Source organism: Eschrichtius robustus, chromosome 3 (assembly GCF_028021215.1).
Source record: "Eschrichtius robustus isolate mEscRob2 chromosome 3, mEscRob2.pri, whole genome shotgun sequence".
NCBI classification, from domain to species: Eukaryota; Metazoa; Chordata; class Mammalia; order Artiodactyla; family Eschrichtiidae; genus Eschrichtius; species Eschrichtius robustus.
In genome coordinates this window covers 30,633,889-30,657,189 of record NC_090826.1, presented here as the reverse complement: position 1 = coordinate 30,657,189, position 23,301 = coordinate 30,633,889, and the positions used below count along the sequence as shown (strand labels likewise).

The 23,301-nt window shown below is 54.7% G+C and overlaps 1 protein-coding gene across 1 annotated transcript; it reads left to right on the top strand.

Moving 5' to 3' along the window:
- The first annotated feature begins 3,561 nt into the window (after positions 1-3,561).
- RSPO1 (R-spondin 1) lies at positions 3,562-23,301 on the top strand. The gene is made up of 6 exons (XM_068537878.1): positions 3,562-3,669; positions 8,258-8,634; positions 19,155-19,346; positions 21,327-21,476; positions 21,770-21,958; positions 22,663-23,301. The coding sequence occupies exons 2-6, from the start codon at positions 8,541-8,543 to the stop codon at positions 22,827-22,829; spliced, it is 792 nt and encodes a 263-aa protein (XP_068393979.1). The 5' UTR covers positions 3,562-3,669; positions 8,258-8,540; the 3' UTR covers positions 22,830-23,301.

The window sequence follows — 23,301 nt, the reverse complement described above, 5'->3', positions numbered from 1 at the left end:
CTATCCTCCATTCCCAGCCCAATGCCTGGGATACAACAGCAGTTAATATTTATGAATGACAGGACAAAATTATAGCTAATTATAAAAAACCAGCATGTACTAAATACTCACTAAGATTCCTAGCACTGCGGTGAGCTCTTTAAATGCATTTCCTTATGTTAGGCCCATAAGAACTGTGGTGGAGCAGGTAGTGTTACTATACTGATTTTACAGATGAGGACACTGAGGCTCAGGGAGGTGAAGTGACTGGTCCAAGGACATTGAGCTAGCTGGTGGTAGAGACGGGCTTCTAACTCAGACAAGCCTAATTCCAGTGTCGGTGCACTTGACCACTATCCTATATTGCCTCCATGAAAGAGAGGCAGAGGACAAGATCTCAGAGGACAATGGGGTCACAGAGACTAAGGTTTGCAGGGGAGTCTGCAATAAATTGACAATAACAAAGTCATCTTTTCTTTGAGTCACAGTGTGATCACAAGCACTGTTTGTTGCCTACCCAAAAGCCCATCTCCCTTTCTTCAGTGCTGTCAGAGTTTTGCTTTTGTCTGTGAACACCCTTCCCCCCATAATTCAGGTAAATCCTGACTGGTCTAAGCTAATTTTAGTAGCATCATCCCTCTTGTCTGGTTGGTTCAGTGGTGGGCATGTGATCCAGTTAGCTCTTTTAAATTTCTTTCTAATTGGGATAAAATAACACAGTGTTATCTTTTTAACCATTTTAGAGTGCCACGTAACTCTTTAAGTTATTGCTGGACTTGGTTGAAGATGTAGTGCCTGGAGCTGCTGCAGCCATTTTGTGATCATGAGGATAATGGCCAACATACTGAGGGTGGTGGAATGAGACTAGAGGACAGAATCTGATGTGTGTGGTTCCTCAGCTGCTGGATCATTCCTACCTCAGCTCTTCCTGATACATGAGATAATACACCACCCTGCTGTCTAAGCCATTTTGAGCTGGTCTTCTATTACTTGTAGCTAAAAGTATATTGATACTGACACTGCAGGTAGTACAATAGTTCTTGCCTGATAGAGGACGAAATGAAGTATAAAGAATTTCACTAATCTCTAGGAGCTACTGCCCTGGCCTGAGTCCACTGACCTTAGGTCTTCTAATGAGAATGATGATCTTGGCCTGGGTGAATAGTAACAGTGACCTGGGGTATCATCTGAATAAGCTTGCAGGAGCTACAAAAGATGCAATCCTGGCTGTCTAGGGGTTCAGTTCACCAAACATCAGTTAAGTATGTCTATGGTGCTGGGATCATAAGGCTGAATCAGACACAGCCTTTGCCCTTAAGGGGCTCACACTGCAGTGGGAGAGATGACCACAGGCCAGTGATGAGTGATGAATAGGTCTACACGAGGTCCAGAGGCTGATGTGCAAGGTGGCTGGGTGAAACTTCACATAAACATTTTGAAGGATGGTAAGAGAAGGGCCAGAGAAAAAGGCATTTCTAGGCAGAAAGACCAGCGTATGCAAACTCAGGGGACCATGACTCTTTCAGGGAAATTACAAGTTATTTAGCGTAATGGGAACCGGGCTGGCCACTTACAGGCTGTGTGTCTCTGAGCAAATTACCTGATGTCTCTGAGGCTTGGAATTCACATTTGTGAGAAAAAGAAAAAAGAAAGTAAAATGGTTGCAAAATTAGGTAACGGAATTTAGATGGAAAGCACAGTGCTTGGCATATATTAGGTGCACAAGAAATGCTCTTTATTATTCATCCATTTTTGTCACATGGTTCTAATTCATTACCTTCTCTGACCCAGGTGGCTTTCTTCCCTTTCTCACTCATTCCTGAGCCTAGTAGCGAGGCCCCCCCAACTCCCGCAGACTTTTCCTCAGGCAGGAAACCCGACCCACTGCCTGGCTTGGGACAGCTTCTGGGGCTGGGTGGTTTGTGTTATTCATTCTCTCTCTCTCTTTTTTTTTTCCCCTAAATGCAACAAAATAAAACCAAACAAAAAGCCCAACGCCTGGCGTGGCTTGTCAGGGAGTTATGCAAGTGTGTAAAAAAATAAAATAAAATAAACATCGAGTTTTCGGCATTTGGGGCTGTTTGATTAGGCACAGAGCAGAGCCAAGGGCCGGTGAGATGGAGGAAAGGCTCAGGGCAGAGGGGAGAGGGGAGGGGCTGGAGAGCAGGGGTGGAGGGGGCCCAGGACCAACTCAGAAATGGCTGTTTGCCCCCTGCAAACTTGGCACGGATCTGGCCGAATGAGCCCAAATCCTGGTATTTGGGACCCAACTGCTCCACTTTCTCTGGCCATCCACCAGCTCTGCTCCCTGGCCATCAGGACACACCAGAGGTCATTCCATCCATGCCCCTGTCACTGTAAAAGACCCTGTTCCCTTGTCTCCATAGTTAGGGCTTCCCCCCTCCTCTCCTGAGAAGGAGATTCCACAGCCTGTCTTGATTACTCCTACCCTCTCCCCTCTCCCCTCCCCCCCATCAGTATAGCTTTTCTGCTCTAACTTAACTCCTGCTAACTATAGTTTTAGCCCATTTCCCTTTACCCAATCTGAAATGACGCTGGAGAACAGCTGTTTGCCACCCTAAGAAGTGTTTTCCTCCCTCCCTTCTTCAGGCTTGACTTCAACAGCATCTGGGTCACTGCAGGTGTCTGCAGCCCTTCAAGACCCAGTCCACAAACATGCATAGGGTCCCTACCGTTTACCGGGCATTTGCATCCTTCATTTCACTGCCCCTCAAAACAGATGAGAACTCTGAAGCTCAGAGAGGTTAAGTAACTTAGGCATGGCCACACAGCTGGTAAGTAATGGAGCAGGGATTTGAATCCCGGTCTTATTTCAAAATCTACCTCGCTCTCCTGCACCCAGGGAGGGTCCTCACCTGGGTTCCCAGGACGTTATAGCCTCACATTTCCTCTGAACTGGGAAGATGCTATGAAGAGTTGATTCTGAGAAGAGGAGGGCGTGGCCGGGACCACAGGCCCCGTTGAGCCTGTTCCTTGTCACTTTCCAGGTTCCTGATGGGGAAACTGAGGTTTCGAGAGGCTCCCCGGCCCTGTTCTGACCCCAAGATGCCTGGAGCTGCAGCCGGTGCTCCGGCTGCGTGGAATCCCCAGGAAGCGGAGTGGGAGAAGGGGAGGAGGAGGCAAGGACAGAGGGTCTGCGCCAGGGTCCAGACCAAGTGTGCGGTTGCCGGCCCTGCGCTCCAAGCGCAGCGCCCCAGCTGGGGGCAAGTGCGCGCGGCAGGGGGGCTACGAACTCCCGGGCCTGGCGCTCCAGTCCGTTTTTTGCTGCGGATCCCGGGAAGGGGGGCCGGCTCGGGGGTGGGACTGCAAAGGGGGGGGGGGATTCCCTCCCTCGTGCGCTAGGAGGACTAGCCCCTCTCCCGGCTGGGAGCTCCGGCGGCGGAGCCGAGGCGCAACGGAGAGCCCCGGCGCGGGCAGAGAGCCGGGGGCGGATCGCCCGAGTGGGGCACTGTGGAGAGGAGGGCCGGACCGGGCCTCCCCGGAGGACCGATGCGACGGGTGGGGCGCTGGCCCCGGAGGGAGTGAGCCGCCCGCAGATTGAGCAACTTGGAAACCGGCGGGCGGAGCGCGGGCTCGCTGGGCGCTCAGGACAGTTCCGCGGCGGGCGGGTGAGCCGGCCGCGCCCTCGCCCCTCCCGGGCCTGCCCCCGCCGCGGCTGGCAGCGCGGAGGTGAGTCCCCACGGAGCTGCCCCGTCCTCCTCCCTAGCGCCCCCTTCCACTGGGACCTGGGGCGCCGTGGGCCCTCTCATCTGGGCTTGACCGAGCTGAGTGCGGGGGTGGGGGGGGCGGGGAGACCGCCCGAGGAAGGGGACTTATGACTGCTCTCGGGTCGGCGAGGGCGGGGGAAGGCACCTTCTGGAGCCCCTCCTGCGAGTCCTGCCGTCCCCACCCCCGGCATCCCTCAAGCCAAGTGGGCAGCCTCCTCGCGGTGCCGCCGCGGGTTGCCCTCAACCCGGCAGCCCCCGGTGATCGTGCTCACTCGAAGTTCTGAACTCCCCAAATCCACCAGACCGATTGTCCAGCACCCCCAAGCCAGAAGCTCGTGATTCCTGGTGTCTTCGTCTCGGATTCCCCCGAGTCCCACGGCCTCTAGCTACCACCCCCAGTGCCGCAGCCCGGGCCCGGGTCCGACGTGGCAGGCGGTGTGTGCCGCGCCCCCCCGGTGCGCTGCGAGGTGGCGCGGCTCACTGTCCCGCGGGTTCGGGGGGCTGAGGGACAGACGGTCTTGCTTGGCTGGGGAAAGATGGGGGCTGTCTGTTAACCCACGGCTCCCAGGACGGCCGGGTCGGATTCCGGGTGCGCGAGCTTGGGGCAAGGGTTTTCTTGTGAAACCCACCTCTTGGACCTGGACAGTTCTCTTGGATTTTGGGGGGCAGTCAGGGGGACTTCAGGTCCACCTCCCCTCCCCCTGCACCTGTTGGGCCTCTCCCGATAATAGGGAGGAAGACTCTGAGCGCTTGGAGTCGCGATGGAGGGGCGCGAAGGAGCCTTTCCCCGCTGCCCTTGGCGTTGGGGGGCGGGGTGGGGGGCGGTCGGCCCCAGCACCTGGCTTGGCTCTGGCAGACACACTAATCCCGACAGGTCGGGCCGGCACGTACTAGGTCCCGCCCCCAGCCCAGCAATTCTTCTGCCCCCGCCTGCAGCCCTCTCCACCCGTAGCTGGTCCTGGGGAGGGCTAATGAGAAATTATCTGGATGGTTTACATTTTTGGGTCTGTATCCGGCCCCGGACCGGGTACCAATTTATCCAAATAGTGTTGCAGGGAAGAAGGTGAAAGTTATTCCAGACTTCTGGGGGGACTCAGTCCCCGCCCTCAGCACCACCCCTAGCCGTGCTCCCCTCCCCAGTCTGTCCTCCCCTCCTCGGACCACCTAGCACGTGCGGCCTCTCTCCTGGGCCACAGACTCTGCCTCTGCTTTCCACCCCTTCCCCAAGCTGGGTTGTGCCCTACACACCTCCGCTCCCTGCGCCTTGCTCTGCCCTCCAGATCCCCAGTCCTGAGCAGCAAATCTTTCGCTCACTGACTAGGTTTGTAACCCCAAGACCCTTAACCTGTCCGTGCCCATAAAGTGGGAATAATTCTACTTTCCTCTTAGCCTTGTGGTGAGGAGTCAGTGAGGGCCTGGCGCGTGGCAGGTGGTGCAGGCACGTCATGAATGTGAATCCCTCACCCCACCGACCCTGGCAGAGACAAAATGCCCTTCCTCACCCCCATGGATGCCTGAGACCTTGATCACTGCCAGCAGTTCCCATTGCCGGCTCTGCCGGTGCAGAGTGATGGGCCTCCAAACAGGACCTGCCTGTGCCATGTAGCCCAAGGGGCAGAGGAGATCAGGCAGAGGAACCGAGAGAAATGAGACAGGCTACTTAAAAGAGAGTCATTAGCTCCTATCCCCTCTCTCAGCCTTGGTCCAAGGTTGTCTCTGTGTGTGTACCCACTGCATATGTGCATGTGGGGATGGGGGCGGGGGGGAGGGGGGAGGGACCTCCTCTCTGGAGGGACGTGGATTCAGGGACCTGTGACCTTCTGGGGCTTGGTACTGCAGCGTTCCTAGTCTGAGACCTGTCCTGCCTTTAAAATCAGATATCACATAAAATTCAGAGTTTTCCACTTCTCTTTTAAAAAATCAGAAAATCTAGCAATGTGGAGCCAGTATTTCTGCCTATCAACAATCAACTGGAATGGAATAGCAGATGCTCCCTTCGGATGGGACATTTGCCCTCCAGTTCACCCCCTCCACACCCAGTGTCCCTCCTATTTGTTGCTTGTATCCCTGATAGAATGAACTCTTAGCTCCTTTCCAGGGTTGATTCTGTACTGAAACTCCTCCTATCCAGTGATGGGCGAGGAAGGCCAGTGCCACTTGCTCCAGTGACATTCAGATCTGCAGCCTCCTCCCCATTTCCCTGCTGAGATCATGGTTTGATGGGGATACTGGTGGGAGTGGGTTGGAAGATCCTCCCTGGCAAGGGTTGGGTGAGCCTGGCAAGGGCCAGCCTGAAAGCTAAGACCCAGGAGCACTGAGGGGGAAGTAGAGGGAGGGAGAGGAAGGGTGCTAACATTTGCTGAGCACTAACTCTGAAGTGCCAGGCACCGTGCTGGGCAGGCACAGGGAGTGCAGGGATGCATAGACCTGTTCTGCCCCAAGGACCCAGGGGTACTGATCACACAGTGAGACCAAAGCCTCACAGACTCAGGATTTAACACCAGCTTTGTCCAATGTGGTCTTCCTCCAGTGTTTGTCAAGTTTAAGGACTCACGGCACCCTGAGAATGTATCTGCCAGGGGTCCTCAGACCTCAGTTTGAGAAAGGCCACCATTAAAGTTTAACCCTATCACTTTGAGTGATCACTGGGGCCAAGGCAATCAACCATAAAGATAAATGCAAATATGGAAATGGCGTAACAGTGCTCAGTGTTAAGATTAGTATCCAGATGGTATGAAAACTGTTTCTATTGCTTTTTAGATGACCATCAGAATGTAGACACAAAATGCAGTCTTGGTCATAGAAAATACAGCATTTATTGAGTCCTTATGTGCCAGGCACCGTTCTAAGCAGTTTCATGTATTAACTAATTTAAGCTATAGAAACAACAACCACCCTCTTGTAGATAAAGAAACTGAGGCTCAGACCAGCTAAGCAACTAGCCTAAGGTAACAACTAATAAGTAGCAGAGGCAACATTCAAAGCCAGGCAGTCTGACTCTGAAGTTTATGCCCTTAAACCACCATACTCTACGGCCAGCGTCTGGGATTGTGTACTTGGAGCTGAAGACCCCGGTTTGATAAGCTCAGCCGGACGTCTGCAATCTGTGGGTGATGGAAGTGTGTGGTGGGGGCTGGAGAAGGCGGGAAGGCTCTGGCGGTTCACGCAGGGAGTACTGGAAGGGCAGGTAGGGGCTGGCAGCTGATGGGGCGCTTGGGGGTGGCTGGGGGCATCTCCGCAGGCTCGGGCCACAGCACCAGGTGGGATCCATCAGTCTCATGTAAACACTTCTCACAAGCAGCTTAACCACTTGAGTGTGTCTGGCCTTCAAAGCCAGTGGGAGAGGCCAAGGAGGGAGTGCTGAACTCCCTTGTGGGATAATGATTTATCTCCCAGGCAGGTGGGCTCTCCTGGGGCCTCGCTGGAGGCGAAGGGGGAAAGGATTGGGACGGGGTTGGGAGGGACACCTCGGCTCTAGCATTTCAGCTTTCTCATTAGTTAAGCCAAAATTCAGCCAGCTCTCAGAGCAAACCTGTGAAATATGTATCCCCATTTCACAGATGAGGGAACTGAGGTTCAGAGAGGCTAAGTGACTTGTCCAAAGGCATCCTAAGCAGCCGGTGGGAGGGTGATGCTTCTCTGGCACCTACAAAGCTTCTCTAAGACTCTCTGTTTCCTCCCGTCCCTGTGTGGGTGTGGGTGTGTGTGCAGCAAGTGTGTGGGCCAATGGACGTGCAGGCATCTGTTGTGAAAGTGTGCGATACTGTGAGTGGGAAGTGGGTTTTCGTCCCCTGACTCCCAGGTTGGGCTCCAACTTCCCAGACACATTTCACTGGGGAGGGACCAGCTCCCCCTGCCCCCATCACCCGGGCCAGCGGGTCCACAGACCTGGCTCTCGCTGGGCAGGGGGATTATCCCCATTCTCTGTGTCTCTGGCCAGGGCGGGCGTCGCTGCCTCTTTTATCCTCTCACAAAGGCCAGGCCCGCAGGGCCTGCTGTGTCAGAGTTTCTGTGGCCAGGGGAAGCCTTACTTCCTTTTCTCCCGCCAAGCCCAGAGGGCCACGCAGGGTCTGCCAGCTTGTCGGGGGCCACTGCTCTAGCTCCAGGCAGGTGAAAGGCACATTGGTGACTCAGCACTGGGCAGAGAAGGCTGAGGGGTCACTCACAGAAGGACAGAGAGAGCTGCTCTTTGAGAGACATTATGTTACTGCAGCATGAAGTCTGTAGGGTAGACCTAAAGAAGGACTTCCTAACGTTGGGCAGGATGGAAACCAGGCAGCTGGTTTCTAGTGATCCACAAGTTTGATTTGAGTGTCCACCATATTCCAACTACTTGGGTAGCCAACTCCCATCCCACGTTAGGGACTCTTACAAGATAGGAAAAGGAGCAGATTTCTTCTACGGGGGTGCCGGGTGGGTAACTTGTAATGTCCAAACGTTCTGAGTTCTCACAGTCTCCTGGGTAGGGGACCACATGGGAGGGTAGGTGGCATAGGTTGGGGGGCCCCATGGTTCCCCAGAATTAACCCTTCTCTCTCCTCCCCCAACAGGTTGGTTTTTGGAGGTGTCCCTGCTGAAGGACAAAGAGTTCTCCCATGTGACACCCCAAGGTGCCTTTGAGGAAAGCTCTCTGGACCTCCTTATGGGCTGATGGAGAAGTGGGCTCCCCACACCCTCTCTGTCCCCAGCTGAGATTATGGTGGATTTGAGATACAGCCCAGGCCTGGGCCTCCTGCTGCTGACCCAGCCCCGGAGGTGTTAGCAAGAGCCCTGTGCCATCCACCCCCCCCAGAGACCACCCCTCCTACCAGGGGCCTGGAGCTGGCGGTGACTATGCGGCTGGGGCTGTGTGTGGCGGCCCTGGTTCTGAGCTGGATGCATCTCGCTGCCGGCAGCCGGGGGATCAAGGGGAAGAGGCAGAGGCGGAGTGAGTAATGGATGCGGCTGGACCACCGTGGGCCTTGGGAGTGGTGGTGGTGAGGGTGCTGTCTGGGGACTAGGGCCTTTGGTCGTTTCATTCTATGATGACCGTTGCAGATTTCTACTTTGTCTATTACATTACTCAGTAGATTATCCTGTTTGTGGATTATCCAGTTTGTGGATTAATTTATTGAGATTACCCGCTCTGTAGATTACTCACTTTGTCTGTTTTCCCCTTTGTTGACTCTGCTTTCTAGATTAACCCCTCTCTTGTGAGGGTCCAGTTTGTGGATTCTGCCCTTTGATATAACACCAGCTTTGTGTGGTATCCATGGAAGTGCTCCCCGGCCCGGTGCCCGTGGGGTGCTCAGTGTCCCCCCTTTAGGGACAGGATTTCAGGGCTCCTTTCTTTTAGTGGTGTCTGAAGTGCAGCCCTTAACCCCTTGGGGCCAGGAACCCCACACAGCCTCGTGGTGGGCAACAGACATCCCTGCCCAGATCACGGGGCAGAAACAATGGAGCAGGGAAGGTCGTGGGACAGTCCACTGCTGTGGTTTTTAACCCTGCCCAGTGGGATTCAGAGACCTGCACTGGGGGGTGAAGGGGAGGCCGTGGGCAGGAGGCTGGCCCCCCCCACCTTCAAACCAGAGCAGCTTCCCTCTTCCCTGCTTTTGGGAAGATTCCACGTAAGATGTCATTGGAGGAAAGGGTCTTCACAGCCTAAAATACTAAATCCTGTCATTGTACGGATGGGAAAACTGAGGCTAAGAAAGGGGAAGAGATGACATTCCAAAGGACACACAGTCAGTATTGGAACCCAGGTCTCCTGGTTCCTGTGAGCCCAGTCTTCTTGAAAACAGAGCCTGAAGGAGTTTACCTGTCCCCACCATCCTCGCCATCCTTCCCAGGATCCCATCCTAGGCAGTCCTGAGAGCAGGTCCCCCATTCTCCACTCGATGCCTCCAGGGATGGGGGTGCAGTACCTGCCATCGTGTCGTGGGAGTAGCCACTGCGTGTGAGGGACAGTGCCGGCGAGTGGGGTAGAGGCCCGACCCAAGCCTATCTGTCTCTCAGCATCCCCCGGAAGAGATGTCACGCCCCCAGGCAGACAGCTCCTCTGAAGTCTAGTCCGACCATCTCTTGCTTCACTTCTGAGGCCTTCCGACCGAGGTCCGCCCAGAAAGGTTGAAAGGCAATGGAGTTTTGTTGGGTCTCCACGGGAGTGGCCAAGGCCAGAACCCGGCCCAGAGAGAGAAGCTCAGAGAACTGGTGAAGCTGAAAATCCCTGGCTTAACAAACAATTAGAGACGGTTAGGTTTAATCAGCAGTGAGGCCTTGATTTTCCTCCCTTCTCATCTGTCGTGGCCAGTATTTTGGACTCCACAGGCCAGATGCGGTTTAGTGGTTTATAATCAGTCTCCTCTATTTCCGAGAGGCGAGAAAGAATGGGAGAGGCCACTCATCCTCATGTGATGTGCACTAGTGGTCACGCTTCCGCTGGTGAGCCGCACACTCACCTACACCAGGGGGTCAGAAGACCTGGGTTCATCTTTTGCACTAAAAAAAGAGAAAAGTACTGGCCTGGCCATCAGAATGGGCCACTGCCAGCAACAGCCAATCAAATGCAGCGATTTTGATGTGTCCACTTTTGATAGAGCCACATCTCACAGCTTCGGCAGCATGTAGCCCAGTGTTTATTACCAAACGGTGTGACTGACAGACATCCTTGATCACCATCAAGGATGCGACGAGGTTGGGGAGAGGTGTGGGAAAGACTCAAGATGCAACGAGGGTCCAAAATGGACAGAGGCTCGGGGGGATACGGGGGTAGACATTGCCAGGCAATACTTGTGAAATCGTAGCCATAAAGCTTCAAGTGTGATTGTATAGGAATACAGTGAGGGTTACATGAGATAATAGGTACACATATTGTGAAACCTTTGTGAAATACCAAGCTCTGTATGGTCAGGATGCATGTCGTTTTGTTTTTTTTTTTAATTTTTATTGGAGTATAGTTGATTTACAATGTTGTGTTAGTTTCAGGTGTGCAGCAAAGTGAATCAGTTATACATATACATATATCCGCTCTTTTAGATGCGTGTCATTATTATATAAACAACCTGTGGACCATTTTGCCCCAGGGTTTCCATGGGAGTGGAGGAGGGAAGAAAGGATGGAGACAGCACGTGTGGCTGCTCTGGCCCCCACCACGTGCAAGGGCAGTGGGCAGCCTGGCGGGCAGAGGCAGGCTTGCTGTGTATATGAGCCTCAGGTCTGTCGACTCTGCCATCCCGTGACTGCATGCCAGTGGGGCCACCAGAAGCCACCCAGTATAGCTCTGATCCAGAACCACACACCAGTTTTGAGCCCAGAAATGTGTGATCTCAGGTCTGAGAGATGGTGTCCCTGCACAGAGGGGAGAAGTTTAGCTGTGAGTCCTAAACCCTGACAGGGCGTCCTCCTCCTGTCCCACTCACTGAGGACACCTCCCCTCCCCGAACCCTCTCTTCACGCACCCTCACTGACCCTTGCCCTCTGCTGACCGCCTTCCCACCTGGATTTCCTGCCCATCACGGAGCCCTCTTTCCCTCACCATGCCTCTCACTGAGTGCCCCTCCCCTTACTGAGACCCTTCTCCCATCTGATTCCTGGGCCCCTTTACTCAGTCCTGCCCCCCGTGAAGCCTGCATTCCTTCACTGAACGCTGACTCTTCCAGAAGCTGGACTCCCCCTTTTTTAAATTAATTTTTATTGGAATATAGTTGATCCCCAATGCTGTGTTAGCTTCTGCCTCACAGCAAAGTGAACCAGCCACACGTATACATAAATCCACTCTCTTCCAGATTCTCCTCCCATACAGGTCACGACAGAACACTGAGTAGAGTTCCCTGTGCTCTACAGCAGGTCCCTATTAGTTATCTATTTTATATATACTAGTGTATATATGTCAATCCCAATCTCCCAATTTATCCCTCCCCTCCCCTTCCCCCTTGGTAACCATAAGTTTGTTTTCTACAGCTGTGACTCTATTTCTGTTTTGTAAATATGTTCATTTGTACCATTTTTTTAGATTGCACATGTAAAGGATATCATATCATATTTGTCTTTCTCTGGACTCCCATTTTTGCCCCTTCTCACTGCCCCGTCCTCCATCTGGAGCCTTCCTCCCCTCCGCCACTAACCGTCTGTAGAGTCCCTCTTCCCTGGCTGAAGCCCCATTCACTCCTTGGGCCATTCCCCACACGCCCGTTGCGAACCCCCAGAGCCCGGCCCTGGGTGGCAGAGACGGATGGTGAGGAGCCCGCGGGTGAAGGGGGAAGAGACAATTTAACCTAGTGCAGAGGATGTGGAAAGGAACCAGGAGGGCTGCGAGGGCCCAGAGGAAGTCACTCCTGAGATGTGATTTTAAAGATGCGTAGGTGATGTGCAGGCAAGGGAGTGGGGGGGTGGAGGAGGCGGAGGGCACTCCAGGCAGGGGACCACCCTGTCCAAAGGTGAGGCATTGGGATGAGGCACAGATTGTGCAGGAAATGGGGTGCAGCTAGGGGTAGCTGGAGGAGTGGTTTCTGGGTGCAGTTCTAGGGAGCCCTGAGGTTTTCACTGGAGCAGCTCTGCTCATTCTGTGTTATACGTGGATGCTCTTTTCTACTGAAAAGAAGGGTTGTGCTGTTAAAACAAAAAGCCGAACACCCATTAGGGTAGAGCAACGAAAGCTGCCTGGAGCTGAGGGAGCGTCCTGGGAGCGATGCCGCCCAAGTGGGCAGAGGTCGGAGGGTGGAGCGCTTGGTACCCGCCAGGCTGAGGAGTTTGCTCTTGACCTGACTTGAGCTGTGGGTAATGAGGACCCACGGAGAGGTCTGAATTAGGGGAGCAGTGTGGTCCAGCCGCAGGACCGGGGTGAGGGGAGGTGGTTCGAGATGGGAGGCAAACAGGCCGGTTAAAGGCTATTTGGGCCCAGCGAGGAAAAAGTGTAGGTCTAAACTAAGCTCACAGCTGAGTTAAAGGATGCCGGAGCTTCCCGGGGGATGTGCCAGGGCACCAAGTCACCAGGAATGGACACATCTCCTGGGAGAGCATGTGGCCTCAACCCGCTCAGCAAGGTCCCAGTTCCTGTCACCGCCCCCCCGCCCCGCCCTTGTCCCCACCCACTTAACTCAGGGCTCTCTCACCGAGTCTAATTCCTCCAAGACTAGATACCACCCCCAAACAAAGGTCAGCCCTCCTCTGGGTCATGGAGAGTTCCCCATCCTTGGCACTGACCCTCACCCAACCCCCTGTAACCCCTCATTCCTATCCTGTCCCGCTCCCCACACTTTATCAAGCCCCCCAGTGAGCTCCATCCATATAACCCCCTCCCTGAGCCTCTGCCTCACTCACCACATCCTCAGCCCTACATTCTGGGGGAGCCCTATGCCTGTGGGGAGCTTCACCCCTTACTGGGCTCCCATTCAGAAACAAGACAGGCTCCACCCTCCAAAGCCCTTTCTAACGGGAGGAAAAGACATATTAGCAGATAATAACGACACAAGGTGATGTCTACCATGATGGATTCAAGTACTGGGGGCAGGGAACACAGAGAAATACTCCATCCAGATTTTACATGGAGGTGAGATCAATGGAGACTTCCTGGAGGAGGTGACCTTAGTTCTGAGGCTTGAAAGAGTTAAGCTCAAGAGGAGGCAGAGAGTGTTCCAGGCAGAAGGACCAACTTGAGAAAAGGCACAGAGGTGTGAAGTAGTGTGATGTGTTCAGAGGAACGAAAATAATTCCATATTGCTTAGAGGTAGTGTGAAGAGATGAGGTGGATGGGATCAGCCCATGGAAGCTTTTTAGGCCAGGTGGAAGAGCTGGGTATTAATTCTGCAGCCAATAGGGAGCTATTGATGGGTTTTAGGCAGGGGTGTGACACCGTCAGAATTGGGGTTTTGGAAAGATCTTGAGATGAGAAAGTTGGGGACCTGGGAGAAGTGAAGTCCCTGGAGAGGAGGCACTGTGGCCAGAAGCCATTCTTCAGGGGGGTGGGGGCTGAGCCACCCTGGGGCAAGGCCTGACTGTAGAAACATCAGCCCGAAAGGGGTTTGCATGAGGATGAAAGGGGCTTGCATGAGGATGAAAGGGGCGAGAAGCACCAGGGAAGGGAGGAGGGCACTGCCTTGCCTTCCTGGCTCATGCAGTGGGCTCCACTGAGTGCCTGGGAGTGGGGGCAGTAGGGTGGGAGTGGGAAGGGCAGAACTGCATGAGGGGGTTTTGTGAAGAGCTTGGAAGGAGGCTCCATCAGCTCCCTGAGCGCCCTCCCCATCACTGAGCCCACGCGTCCTCAGCCAGGCTCCAGCCCTGCCAGGCTGCCTCCCCTGCACGCAACCCTCCCGTCAGGGGCACAGAAGCCCGAGGCAGCATTTCAGATTTTGAATCTGACCACGCCCTTCTGAGGTCCCTTTCCCTGTCAATAGACTAAAGCCCTAGTTTCCATTCTGTGGATGCCCTCGGATGGTCGGTGCCTCAGAGCCTTTGCATAGGCTGTTTCTCCTGTCTGCACTCCCTCTTCACCTAGCCTGCTGCGTAAGGGCACGCCCTCCATCGCTCCTCCAGTCCTCACAATGTGCAGCCAGCCCTAGGTGGGTGTTTGTTGCTACATCTCCACATCCCCAGTTCCTAGCAGTTCTGACACGTGTTAGGTGTGCGGTGAACGTCTGTGGAATGAATGAGCCTCGGTTTCTCCCTTTGAATCATTATGTAACCTCTGCCCATACCCAGCATCTTCCTTGGACACACCCCCACCCCGGCACACACAGAGCCCCCTCCACTCTGGCTTTCCATCCCCTCGCTGCCCATCTATTTGCCTCACTAACCGAGAACACCCTTTGGTTCCCATGCCCCTTGATAAGTGTCTCTTTCCTCATTGGACTGCCCCTGCCCATTACCAAGCCCCTCTCCTCCTTGCTGAGCACCGCTCTCCCTTCCTGAGCCCCCAAACCTCATGGAGCTCAGCTCCCTAGTCCCTTGTCCCTGACCCCAGCTTCAAGCCTCAAGGCCTGTCTTACCACCTGAGCTCTGTATCTTGACCCTCCCGTATCCTTGGGTCTTCACTCCATCACTTCACCCTGCCTCTGTCTTGTGATCACATTCCCCACCCCCAGCTGGTCTCTCCTTTCTGTCTGTGTTCTCTGACCCCCTCTGTCCCTCTCCTCACTTTACCACCCCCACCTCTATCCCCTCCACTCACTCTTCAGCCCCCTGTGGTTTGGCTGGCATCCTACCACTCCACCAAACTGCCTTTCTTGAGGTCACCCAATCGCCTCTTAGTGCACATGTTGTAGATTTGCCCAGGGCTCCCCAGTCATGGTCTCCTCCCAGCCCTGGTCCCCGCAGATCTCACCCTTTTCCACGTGGTTTCCATCCCCCCCACCGTCAATGTCCTTCCATCTCTCCAACTATTCCTTCTCAGCTTCTTTCCGGGCACCTTCCTCTACTTGTGTGTTGGATGCGAGTTCTGCCCAGGCCTCAGCTCTTGGTCCTCTTCTGAAGCTGCACAGCTCCTTCCCCCAGGACGCTTTCCTCTCCCACGGATTTAACCCCCAATGATGGCTCCCAGGACGGATCCCTGAGTTCTCTCCCTTCTCCATAGCCAGTCTCTTGAATGAGATGGTTCTCTTTCCTCACCTTCCTTTACCCTTCAGCCACTGCCCTCCACTCTCCACCCCCACCAGGGATGCCAATAGCCTGTTTGTGGCTGATTCCTCACGTGACATCTCAGAAGCGTTTGGCGCTGGACTCCCCCCTCCTCCCTTGAGCGTCCTCTTCTCTTGGCTTCCGTGATGCAACATGCTTTTGAGTGTCCCTGCCTGTCTGGGTGCTCCTTCTCAGCCTCCTAGTTGGCCCTTCTTTTTCCATCCTTCTCTTCCATGGCTAATGCCTCTTCTCACTGTCTGTACCCTCTCTCCTAGTCATCTCATGGACCTCTAGGCCCTTGATGACTGTTTTATATTAAGGACTCCGTGTCTCGATCTCCAGGCAAAGTGTTTCTCTTGAGTTCCAGACCCACAGGTTCAGCTGCCTAGTAGACACCTCCCCCTGGATGTCTCATAAGAACCACAAACTCAACACAACTCATCATTGCCTCCACCCAAATCTGCTCTTCCTCCTGTGGGCCCTCTCTTGGTGAAGGACCAACGGCTACCCCACCACCCAAGCCCAATGCCTAGGCATCATCCTTGACGTGTGCCTTCCCCGGGCTCTCACCCCACGTCCAGTTCATCACCTAGTCTCATTGATTCTACCGCCTGAATATCTCACCCGTGTCTACACCTTTCCATCCTCTTGGTTCAGCTCCATCTCTTTGAACCTGGGAGTCCTCCTCCCTCCAGGTTTGCCATGCCTACAATCTGGTCTCCACACCACAGAGTGATCTTTCTAAAATGGAATCCTGGCCATGTCTCCTGTTTTAAAGCCCCCAGGGATTCCTCATGGCCTTTAGGATAATGTCCATACTCCTTTATAAGGGTTCGAGGCTGTTCCTCTTCTGGCCCCTGCTTCCCTCTCCACTCACTCCACACACCAGCCATGCTGAACTAATTTCAGAGCCCCCATTGGCCGCACTTTCTCTTGCGTGTCACTGAGAGCTCTGAAGGGAGATGCACACAGAGATTTTTTGTTGGTTGAGTCGGGGGTGGGCAGCAGGATTCTGAGAAGGCCCTTTGCAAATCTGTCCTTAACAAAAGTGATAAAGAAGAAATAAATGAGTTACGGGAGCATAGTGATAGAGGCCCACAACTGGGACACCTGGATGACTTTGGTTTTTGAAACCAAGGCAAAAACCGAGAGGGAGCATTCATTTCAATAATGAATTAAATAAAAACCTTGAGTATAGACAACTTAATATCTTTGAAGTAAACGTGGTACCTAAAATCTACAGTGACTTATTAATCTGTAATACAGCTGAATAATGGCCCAAAGTGGAAAACTAATCCCAAGGGGGCTCCCTCATAACTTCGACACCACATTTGGAGCCTTTTTTTTCTCTTACAATGACCCAACCAACAAGAATGATATTACGTTTTAAATTCATTGATAAACTAATGGTAACGTTGACTCTATATAAATAAATTCTCTATTTTAAAAAATCAGTCTGGCCATGCTTTCAGTTTGCATGTCACCTTGTATTGTCCTACCCCCTGGCTTTCATAAACTTTGTCCCCTCTGCCTGGAACACATATTGGCTGTGAAGCCTTGTTTAAGTAATTCGACCTCTCCATTTCCTCATCTGTGAGAAAGAGGATGAAAAAAAAGTAGTAGTACCCCCCTCATGGGTTGTGAGGATCAAATGAGCTAATACTTGTAAAGCACTGAGAGCAGTGCCTGCCACAGAATAAGTGTTCAACCTTTAGGAATAAGCTGCCATGATTATGATTATGATTTTGTTGTTGTTGTCTTATTGTTGTGTTTGTTATTCCCCTCTTCTCTTCTGTTCACCTTTCTCTTACTCGTTGCCCTGTTCTGAAATCAGGGATCATTCCTGGAGCAGGTGCTCCTCCCTGCAACCCTGCAGAATGGGCATCCTGATCTCCCTATTTTGGTGGTGGGAAGGGAGGCCCACAAGATGCAGTGTTTCACCCAGCGTCACAGGCTGGGCAGTCGGCTCAGGTCCAGCCAGCTGAAGCCTGAGCTCTGGGTCCTCCGTTGCAGCACGATCCCCTGCCCTCTCTGTTCTGAGTCCCCTGGCTCTCTGCATCCAGCCTGTATCTACAGCTCCTTGCTGCCTGGTTCCCCTTTTAGTGACTGGCCCCACCCATCCCCTATGCCGGAACCCCGGGAAGCACCGCAGCCTCCCCCCGCTCCGATTGGTCACCATGACCATACCGATTGTATTCCCTAAGCAGCTCTCATATCGTTTTCTCTTCATCTCCACTGGACAGAACTTGGTTTAAGACTTTCTCATCTTTCTCACCTGGATGATCAGGTCAGCTTCCTCCAAAAAGGTCCTCCAGTCTCTGGTCTCTCCCCAGGCTGCAGAGGAAGCTTTCCAACATGTAAATCAGACCGGGTCTTGCTCCTGCTTGAAACTTGCCAATGACTTCCTGTTGTCTAATCAGCTCTGAGAAAGATGGCCCCAAAACTCTGCGAAACAAGGGCTCTGTGGCCAAAATGTCTCAGAAGTGCAGTTCACTCTTTCCCCATTTTAGAGAGTCACTCTAATTCACAGAAGCATAATAAAGGCTGCAAAAAGTAAAGAATCCTGTTTAGACTTGTTGGACCCGGTGGTTCTCAGTCTCACCTGGTGCAATGGCCTTTTCTCCACATCCTTCTATGAACATTTAGGGGAATCACGTTCCAAGGAATACTCTTTGGGAAATGCTGCCCGACAGGATGGAATTCAAGTCCATTGGCATGATATAAAGGGTCCCTCCTGATAGGACACCTTATCTTTCACTTGTACCCCAAATTATCCACAATTCCCTTCGGGTCATTCTACGCCTCTGTGGTCTTGCCCCTGGAGGGCCCTTACCTCCACTTCCCAATGGACAAATCACTACTTATTCTTCAAGAGCTGGCCCAAGTGGCACCTCCTCTGTGACTCCTGCCTCCCTTATTTCTGGGTCCTCTATCGCTTGGCCTTGTGGCTGCCGGCATGATCCTGGTTGCGGATCTGTCTGCACCCCTGAGAGGTTAGTTCAGTGTGGCCAGGCGTCTTTCCCTCCACGTCCCCAGCACTCACACTGCACATGGTACCTGGGAGGGGCCGGGTGAGTGTTGGCTGAACAAGTGAATGAGGAAACAAGATCAAAGGCCTGAGACTCGACTCTGGGGCTGGGGACCACGCTGGCTCAAAGGATGGTTCCAACCTCAGCACCTCTGACATCTTGGGCCACATTGTTTTTGTAGGAGATGCCCCCCGCATCGTAGGATGTTTAGCGGCCTCCCTGGCCTCCGTCCCCCAGATGCCACTAGCAAGCCCTCCCCAGTGTGATAATCGAAACGTCTCTAGACTTTGCCAAATGTCCTCTGGGGAGCAGACTCACCTCTGCTTGAGACCACTGTTGTGGACGCAGGTTATTCCAGCTGTCTTCCTGTCTCTGGGCAGGTGGCCTCTTTCTCGTTATGCCTCCTGTCCTTAAAATTTTCTCAAGGACGAAAGCCCTCCATCCATACCTTGAGGCTGAGCTTTCCTTTCTCTGGGGTGGGGGTGGGGATGAGGGAATGTGTACATTCCAGGATGGGTGCAGCTTCAGTGCCTCCTCTGGGGATGACGGAGCAAGCCTGGAGGGTGAGTTTGTGTTGTACCTGGACCTAAAGAGGCACTTAGGGTGGATGGCAGCTCTTGCTGTGCTAGTTCCCTTGAAGGCAGATACTGGGGAGGTTTATAAAGCAGCCTTGCAGAGAGCTACCAGCCTGGCCTGTGCTTTCTGAGAAGCACATTCATCCTATGGGCTGAAACTCCTGTCTACTCACTCACTTCCCATCCTTGTGGGAGCCTAGGAAAGATGGAGGTCTCTCCCACAGCTGCCTCTCACCCTTGCTCCATCCTTGCAGTCAGCGCCGAGGGGAGCCAGGCCTGTGCCAAAGGCTGTGAGCTCTGTTCGGAGGTCAACGGCTGCCTTAAGTGCTCACCCAAGCTGTTCATCTTGCTGGAGAGGAACGACATCCGCCAGGTGGGCGTCTGCTTGCCGTCCTGCCCACCTGGATACTTCGATGCCCGCAACCCTGACATGAACAAGTGCATCAGTGAGTTTGGGCGGGGCTGGGTAAGGGCGCCGGAAGCTCTGGACATGGGGCGGGGGTGGGGCGGGGCGGTGCTTTGAACTGTTGATGGACTGCAAGAGGAGTAGAGAGATACTGAGGAGGGGAGTTCTTGATGTAAATATCCAGCTGCTGACCAGACCTCTCCCCAGACTTCCCACCCACGTTTCCAACCCATACCATAGCCACATCTCCTCCCTCCAAACCTGCACTGAGCTGTATTGGGTCACTCTCAGTGTCCCAACCCATCACCCAAGCCACAGACCTGAGAGCCAACCTCTCATTTATGCCTCCACCCCATCCATCCAATAACCAAATTGTGCCTGCTTCATCTTCTTTCCATCCTCACTGCCATGGTCTTATTCAGGGTCCCATCACGTCTCTCCTCGACCATTGCAATAGCCTGTTCATCTGTCCCCCAACCCTCCTCCGGCTCCCTTCCACCCTCCCTCTGCTCTGCAGCCAGAAAGATGCCTCTGAGACACATAACCAAAAAAATCACTGCTGGTTCCACTGACGGCAGGGAAATTCAAGCCCTGGTCAGCCTTCTCTCCCCACCCTTCTCCCCCCACTCTTCTCACTCTGCTCTGCTCTCTCACACCAGCTACCGTCCCACATGCTCCAAGACACATGCTGTCACACCTCCCTCTCAGCTGGGGGACATGCAGCGAACACTCTCTTGTAAGCAATGCCAGTGACCTTCCCATTCTGTTCAGAGCCTTGGAGTTTAGAAGGCATTTCCAGACCTCCTATCAGTTGAGCCTCACAACCGCCTTTGGAGGGAGACGGACTTAAGTGATGGTACCCTTTTCATAGCTGATAACGTCGAGGTCTCAGGGGAAATGACTGATCCAAGTTCAGCCGACTTGGGTTCTAATCCCAACTCTGCTGCTTATTCACTGTGTGACCTTGGGCAAGTCGCAGCCTCTCAAAACTTCATCTTCAACATGTGGGTGCTTTGCTTTTACCCCCTAGGGTTGCTGTAAGAGGCATATGGAAGCCCTCAGGGTCTGGCACTCAATAAACAGCTGCTGTTATTCTTACTTTTGTTCATATTTTGCCTGCCACCAAACCCAGGAATCAGAGGGCAGGAGGCACAGAGGAGGGTGGGGTGACGTTGGGAAGCTTGTGAGAACGGAGGTAGGACCCTGGGACTGCCCTCTTGGTCCTCAGGGATTTGGGGTAGGGCGTTCCTGGCTGTGCCAGCTTCTGGGAAACTGGCATCCCAGGCTTCAGGGGCGGAGACTGGGAAGAAGTCAGCTCCACCCACAATCCAGGAGGGGAGAGATTGTGAAAGACCCCTCCAGCTTCTAGCCTAGCCCGGCAACCCTCTCTCCCCCCACTTCCCCAGAGGAGGGAGAGCTGGCAGGAGGGCTTCAGGGAGGGACCCAGGAGTCCAACCAAGGTGATTCCTGGAACCCGGCCTTGTAGAGGCAGAGGAATTTGCCCTGGGATTGCTCTCCCCTACTCCAGGCAGATTCGTGCTGCCCCGGGCAGGAGGAGAGCCAGACTCTGGGGTGTTGTGGATGCCCAGCAATAGGGGGAGAGGAGACCACACAGCCACTCTCGGGGTGTCATTGTATCCCTCGGTTCAGCTCTGATTAGGTGGTCCTTGGGGTGCCATGAGAGGCTGGGACGCTCCTCTCGCCCCCACTAATCTCCTCTCCTCTGAAACCGGCTCTCTTGGGCCTCCCCTTGGGCTCCGGGGCCTGGGATTGGGTTGGGGTTGAGGTTGGCTGACCGTGGCAGGAGTCCCAGCCAGCCCTCAAGAGAGGCTGCTTTGGCCTCCTCTCCCCCCATCCCCTTGCCTTCCTTTCTCTCCCTCCCAAGACTCCCCTGTGGTAATTGCAGCCCCAGGCCCCTGTCCTGCCCTGTGTGAGTGGGCGTGGCTGGGTGGGCACGGGGACCAGGGGAGGCGTCCATCCGCGGCTGAGCCAGAGGCCCCCAATCTGGCCCTCTCCTCAGAATGCAAGATCGAACACTGTGAGGCCTGCTTCAGCCACAACTTCTGCACCAAGTGTAAGGAGAGCTTGTACCTGCACAAGGGCCGCTGCTATCCCGCCTGTCCCGAGGGCTCTGCGGCTGCCAACGGCACCATGGAGTGCAGCAGCCCCGGTAAGGCAGGAAGGCGCGGTGGGCAAACGCTGTGGCCCAGGGTCCAGGACCCCGGAGGAGGGGCGGGCTGGGGGGATCTGGCCAGAGAGAGCGTGGGCTGTGCCCTGTGCAGCAAAAGCGCATCACCACCGCCCTCCGAGCTTTCCCTCAGGACTTTTCTGCCTTCTGGACTAAAGACGCCTCTAGCCTGGGGCTGCGGCTGAGAGCAGATGAGAGGGGCTCCCCTGGGGTACCCGGGGCCAGGGGAGGAGACGTGACCCCCTTCTCCTCTTGCTTCCCTCCCCTCCTGCCAGCACAATGTGAAATGAGCGAGTGGTCTCTGTGGGGGCCGTGCTCCAAGAAGAAGAAGCTCTGTGGCTTCCGGAGGGGCTCGGAGGAGCGAACACGGAGGGTGCTGAACGCCCCTGGGGGGGACCACACCGTCTGCTCTGACACCAAGGAGACCCGGAGGTGCACGGGGAGGAGGACGCCCTGCCCGGAGGGTGAGCTGTGGCCTCACCTCCCTGGGGTCGGGGGTCAGCACAGCCACGGGAGTTCTGACCCCCTCTGCTTCCTGCCTGTGGCCCAGGAGAGGGCTCAGGCCAGGACCCCATGCTGTGCAAACCCATGCCAGGCAGAGAGTGGGCCCCGCAGCTGTGTGATGGGTCGGGAAGCTTCTATGGCCCTATCCCTCCCCATTTCTTCTGAGCCAGTGGATGTCGGCACTGGAAGTGCCCTCAGAGGTCAGATGATGGGGGCGTGGAAGGGGGTGTTAAGACCCAGAGAGGTGCAGTGATTTGGCCAAGGTCACACAGCCTGCAAGTGGCAATGATGTGGCAGTGGCGTGGGGTGGAGGAGTGGCGGTGGGGGGGTGGGGGTGGTGCCGTCCTGCCTGTCCCGAGAGCTGCAGTGACCATCTGGGAGATGACCTCGGCCCATTGGGATCCAAGGTCTGAGGAAGAGGAGGGCGTCTGGTTCATCGAGGGGTGGAGGGTGAAAAGGCTCATGGGACCCCTTCTCAGTACCCATGTTGCAGCGCCCTGTGCAGTGGCTGCTTCTCAGAGGAGGCCTTGAGGGGACCCCGACTGCCCTTGGGCCTCCTCCCCACCTCCCCACGCCCAGCTTCCTCACCACATTCCTCCTCGGGCCCTTGGCCATGCCCAGGGCCTCCCTGCTGTGTCAGGACGCCCTTTGTTGACTCTTACAGGGCAGAAGAGGAGGAAGGGCGGCCAGGCCCGACGGGAGAATGCCAACAGGAACCCCGGGCGGAAGGAGAACAAGGAGGCGGGTGCCGGTGCTCGGAGACGCAAGGGCCAGCGGCAGCGGCAGCAGCAAGGGACAGCGGGGCCGGTCACCTCTGCGGGGTCCACCTAGGGACACTGTTCAGCCTCCGGGCCCGTGCAGAAAGAGTCCAGCACTTCTCTGTGTGATGAGAGCTTTACCGAACTCGAGCACTGGGGGCAACGCATACACACACTCTCCACACATACACGTACACACAGATACGTGCACACAGACCCCACGTCCAAACGTGTAACTGACATACATGCAAACGTGTGCACACGCGGACACACACACACACAATCGAGGTTACCGGAAGACACTTCTGTCCCTCGGACATCATTGGGTCAGCAGGGCAGGGAGGCAGAGGGGTCATCTCTGCCCTGCAGGGGGCCTAGTGGCACACACTTGGTCTGTGATGCTCCCAGTGGACACATCAGAGAGAACATTTTCCAGCGTCCAAGCCCAGACCCTGCAGAGTGGCGGCTTCTGGAGGAGCTGATAGGACCAGCCTGGTGTGGCAGACCGCAGCCAAAGCTTGAGGAGTGTTCAGCGTCTCCAGCTG

What these genes read in the sequence shown, in the direction of transcription:
- RSPO1 (XM_068537878.1), top strand. Translation starts at nt 8,541, where the DNA reads ATGCGGCTGGGGCTGTGTGTGGCGGCCCTGGTTCTGAGCTGGATGCAT. An exon ending in CATGGAGTGCAGCAGCCCCG is followed by an intron (nt 21,477 to 21,769) that starts GTAAGGCAGGAA and finishes CCCTCCTGCCAG; the next exon opens with CACAATGTGAAATGAGCGAG. An exon ending in GAGGACGCCCTGCCCGGAGG is followed by an intron (nt 21,959 to 22,662) that starts GTGAGCTGTGGC and finishes TGACTCTTACAG; the next exon opens with GGCAGAAGAGGAGGAAGGGC.